At 36.1% G+C, this 5,536-nt stretch overlaps 1 protein-coding gene across 1 annotated transcript in view; it reads right to left on the reverse strand.

Moving 5' to 3' along the window:
* Positions 1 to 318: 318 nt before the first annotated feature.
* Positions 319 to 5,536, reverse strand: part of LOC108728017 (glucose dehydrogenase [FAD, quinone]-like) — a 9,548-nt gene continuing 4,330 nt past the window's right edge. The window contains 5 exon segments of the mRNA XM_018456356.1: positions 319 to 1,648; positions 1,721 to 1,854; positions 2,043 to 2,226; positions 3,656 to 3,866; positions 3,868 to 4,431. Coding sequence (XP_018311858.1) covers positions 515 to 1,648; positions 1,721 to 1,854; positions 2,043 to 2,226; positions 3,656 to 3,866; positions 3,868 to 4,058 — 1,854 coding nt within the window. The 5' untranslated portion in view covers positions 4,059 to 4,431 and the 3' untranslated portion in view covers positions 319 to 514.

Raw genomic sequence — 5,536 nt, forward strand, 5'->3', positions numbered from 1 at the left:
GCCAATCAGCCTGCTGTATAATAATAAAGAGACTCGACTGTCTTGCATCAAATAAACGAATCTTAACGATTTTTTAGATCTGCAGTATATTGCAGTTCATTCGATCAGCAGATGAAAATATTTTCTTTTCTGAAATAGCCTTTTCGAAAATAATCATCGAGATCGGATGCAATTCTACTGTTATTATGTTGCATTATAAATTATATTTTTGATGTTCGAGCCCTATGGGAAAAATTTTATTTATGAACAAGTTCACTCATTCATCAATATTACGAATATTAAACGATTATTACAACAATTATTCTTTTTTTTGTTCTCTTCTTACAAGCTATTTATATTTTAAATTTGGGACTAATCTTTTTCACTAAAATATGTAATGTTACTAATTAAAGCTGTTATTTGATCTTACTTTTCACTTGGCCGTGCAGCTCTACAATTACATTATGCGATTATGTAATCGAACAGCGTGTCAAGAAGTAGTTACAATAACATTGTCTCTTTTATAACGAGATGATTACGTCCATCTTGCCTTTATCATATCGGCACCTTTTTCTGCTATCATGATGACAGGTGCATTAATATTCCCGCTAGTGATAGTCGGCATGATAGATGCATCAATTACCCGCAGTCCCTCAACCCCATAGACTCTCAGCTCTGAATTTACGACCGCCATCGGATCATCGGACGGGCCCATCTTGGCGGTTCCGCTCATATGATAAATGGTCATTGTATATTGCCTGACCACACAGTTCCAGTACTCGTCGGTATAGAGTGGAATATGCTTGCAATTGGGTAATGGTTTGCTATGAAATCTGGAACCGAATCTTTTCATACTATTGGTCTCGCCAAAGGCGATAGCCGCCTTGACACCTTCGCGAAGCACTGCCACGTCAGATGGATGAGTGAGATAATTATGATAAAGCAGCGGATGATCTAAAGGTTTCTTGGATTTCAGTCTGATATAACCGCGCGATTTAGGCCTAAGCATCATCGGAAACACTCCGAAAACATCATGATTGTTGAGTTTACCAAATACTTCGTTGTAGAATTCGTCTGTTATACCGTGAGCGGTCTTTATGTGACTACCACCGTCGGAGTTCGTTGACGAGGACGTCAACATGAACTCAATGTCAGGCCAATCATCGGTCTGGTTGGCATACTTGGTTGAAATAAAACCAACCGCCTCGAGACCGACGCTGGATGTTAACGGACCATCTTCGGTAATGGCATATCTCAGCGCCGAATTAAAATTCACCATTCGATTCATAACGATACTGACTTCGTAATCGATTGGGAAAATGATCCCGCCAACTGCTATATGATCCTGCAGATTCTGCCCAACTCCGGGTGAGTCTTCAATCACGGGAATACCCAATTCCTCCAGATGTACGCGTGAGCCTATACCGGATAGCATCAACAATTGTGGGCTGTTAATGGAGCCGGCCGAAAGAATCACCTCTTTCTTGACGAACACTACTTCCTTACGACCGTCTCTGATAAACTCTACCCCATATGCTTTTCTACTCTGCGGATCTATCAGCACTCGAGTCACATGGCTCCACAGGGAGAGATGAAAATTTTTTCTAAGTTGAATAGGTCGTACAAATGCTTTGGCGGTGCTACATCTAGCGCCCCGCCGCATTGTAAACTAAAAGAAAATAAAGTCAGAAATCTCAAATTAAGTAGAGTTTTCACGAAATGATACGTCAATTTCACACACCTGAAAAAAGGCAAAGCCAGTTTGCTGCTCACCATTAATATCACGAATATCGTAGCCCATTTCTTCTCCAGCTTGAAGAAACGCTACGCCCAACGGAGTAACATATGGGCTGTCCTGCACGGTCAAGTATCCTCCTAAAAAAAAGGATTTAAAAAAAATAAATATGTATCATATTTCATTTCACTCATACGCATACACACAAAGGAATAATTTTTAAAAAATTTTGAAAATAATATACATAACGCGCGCGCGATAGATGCAGCGAGAGAGAGAGAGGGGGGGGGGCGGAGAGATTATGACAAACGTAAGAAAGTATACGGACCTGTACCATGATATCTCGTATTGCGTGCCAAATATGGATTCCTTTGGTCTTGTGACTTTTTGAAATACGGCAATACATCTTCGTATCCCCAACCAGGATTTCCGAAACTTTTCCATTCATCAAAATCACGTCGATTGCCACGTATGTACAGCATTGTGTTTAAAACGCTGCATCCTCCAAGAACCTGAAATGTTATTTAATCGATTGTAAAGAATGCGCAACAAAATAAAACAGCATTCGGTCAAGCGAACAAATTAATTAGCTTGCATTTTTAGTTGCAGTCTCCAATACACTGATAAAAGAGTCTGGTTGCATTAATTGGAATTATAGTTGAGAATGGACAAATCAAAATTTTTTGGTTGAATCTATATAATTCTAGTTGGGATAACCTTCTCAAGTAGACTTCTGGGTATCGATCATGTAACTTTTTCCCTAGGGCAGAAACATAAAAAGTGAAAATTTTTTTGTATACATACATACATAAAAATTTTCACTTTTCACTCTAGAGAAAAAGATACATGATCGATACCCAGATTGATATAATCAGTATCTTCTGATTCATTTTCAACCAGAAATTTTTTCAGTGCATTTCATCTTTTCAATCTTATTTTTGCATTTAGAAATTAATTTAATTGCCGCGGTGTGAAATAACGCGTTATAGATTTGTACAAGACGAAAGTTTTGTACACTGAGTAACGCGGGGTCTACAATAGAAGTCGTAGTGATTGTACGGTCTTAAGTCGTAAAAAATTACCCCTATTAACCTAGACTCCCCACCAGCGTAAATTGAGTTGGGACACGGTCAAAAATTTAGTGCTCTTTTGTTGCTAATTTGTTGCTCTAAAGACCCCCTCATTTTTTTTGCTGCTAAACGATTGGAGCAATAAAATTTGCTTTAGAGCAACAAATTAGCAACAAAAGAGCACTAAATTTTTGACCATGTCCCAACTCGATTTGCGCTGGTGGAGGGTCCAGGTTAAAAATTAGTAGGGATCTAGGTTAAAAATTAGTAGGGGTTAAAAAATTAACCAATCACAATCTAATATGAGAAGAATAATCGACTATGATTGATCAATTTTCAACGACTTAAGATCCTACGACCGCTACGACTTCCATTGTCGAGGAATTACTTTCACTCCAGCTTTGATTGCATGCCACGCATGTATACCTGACCCTCGATACTTTGTATCAACAATATGTGACAACAATCGAAAAATTTTTATATCCAATAATTAACATGATTATCATAATAGTTAATTTCAATTTAAACATAATTGATTCGATTACAAAGAGCGAGAGTTTTTACTAAATTAATATATCATTGCAATAGAGTTTAATTTATATCGATAATACAGATCAGTATAGGTCACTTGAAAGTAAGTACGTTTGAAATATCTGAAATATTATAATCGGATACAATTTTTCTTTTCTCATATAATTATTCAAAGTATATAACATTTCTACTACAAGTAATAAAACATTTATGTTCTCATTTGATATTGATATTTTTTACTTTTAATTAATATTTTGATATTGATATTATGCAATTCCTGGTTATCTTATCTCGAGATCTTTCTAAACTGGATTGGATTTGTATCTCTTTACATATGTACCTTGCCTCTAGTCCAACAACATCGGCGATCATTCATCGCCTGGCAAGCTGTGTCCTGCGGCTGCGTGCGATACTTCCAATCAAGTTTACTTTTATGTAAATATAAAGAAAGTATCGGCACGTCGGTTATTTCGGTCTCGTGTCCACCGGCTTCCAGTAAAAGCACATTCCAATCAGGATTCTCAGTCAATCTATTGGCGAGCACACTGCCAAATTACAACAAAGTCGTATTCTTTCCTCAATTGCTTCGTTACGCGTGGATGATTTTCCGGGTCCATGAGGTCATAATTGAAATACGCTAGGGCGGCAATCAGCACTGGTATTATAGTTATTTTGCCAATACCGACGCCAAGGAGAACGGTGGCTGTTTTTATAGCAGTGCCGACTACTGTCGCGATGCTCATCTCTTGTTCTGATCGTGCTTTCGATTATTATTGATCTTGTCTGAAACTTACGCATTCGAATAACAAATTTACAAATACTTTTAACTTCTTCTATCATGGATTTTTTTCCGATTGTTTCTTATAGAAACTTCTTCAGTATTATAACAGATAAAATCTGTCTTATTTTATTATGCGTCTCGTTAGCGATTTTATAGTGCTTATAAGTGTAACTGTGTGCACGTCAGCCAAATCGAAGAAAAATTTGAAGAAAGAGACGTAATGTAACGGAAATTGCTTAATGATATAGAAATAAAAAAAGCCGTCGTGGATTATGTGCTCTAATTATCATCAGAAAATCGTCAGAACATGACTCTTTGAGACTTTGTGCGAGGATCTGAAAATGAAATAAGAATTCATTTTATTTATTAGTTACTTATAATTATTTTTATATAAAAATTTTTTTATAAAAAATGAAAAGATTCGCGATGGAGTTTATAAGATTGATATATGATAGAAAAATGTCTTTATATTTTTCATGATGTTATATTTTTTCTACATAGCATATATACTGACAGAAAAAAGTTGCTGTTTCAAAAAAATATTAGTTGATTCAACTAAATGCAGCGTTCACGGGCTGTTAAGCAAAGATTTGTTAATTCAATTAAGTATTTGTTAATTCAAACAAATAATGTTGATACGTATATTTAACTTAAATATATAAATACTTGAACTAAATAATCACTACGAATTAAACGCATTTAACCCTTCGCGGTCTTTCTGGGTCAAAATGACCCGAGCATAATCTTTCACGCTAGATTTCAGAACCTTCTTGATATCGGAAGGACGCGTACCTGCCATTGACTGGAGGTTTGAAGCTTCAACTATCGATAGAGATGCTTAGTTTTCTAATCGGACCGTTAATATGCAGCTATTCGCGCAAAAAGCGTCAGCAAGTGTGATCAACAAATCGTTTTCGTTAAAAAATTTATGATTTAAATTTTTACATTAAATTGCAAAAGTAGGTAAGCAAGACATGGATCGTGTCCTTCCTAAGTAAAGATAAAAAACAATGAGGAAAGAATGTTCGTCTTGTTTACGACCCCCCCCCCCCCCATATGTGATAAACACATTCTCTAAATCTGAATCAGTGGATAATCTACTGATAACTGAAGTGGCATACTTGGTACTGAATTATCAGCGTATCATATTAGCACATTTGGTACTGGATAATCAATTAAATTCAACTATAAAAAAAAAAGAAGTTTGAGAGCATTATACAGGGTGTTTCCAAATTAAATGGCAAAACTTCGGGAGCGTGTAGAGGAGTAAAAAACTAAGAAAAAAAGTCCTATAGACATATGCTCGTTTTTGCTCCGTTTCAGAGAAATCGAAAAAAAATGTTTACATTTCTTGCCATATCTAGCACCGACATATTTGATTACATTTTCCACTTTCTGTTATGAATTTGTCAGTCGCTCTTTGAAAGCCTTTAACAGTAG

Source organism: Mycetomoellerius zeteki, unplaced genomic scaffold (genome assembly GCF_001594055.1).
Source record: "Mycetomoellerius zeteki isolate Tzet28-1 unplaced genomic scaffold, Tzet1.0 scaffold578, whole genome shotgun sequence".
Lineage (NCBI taxonomy): Eukaryota > Metazoa > Arthropoda > Insecta > Hymenoptera > Formicidae > Mycetomoellerius > Mycetomoellerius zeteki.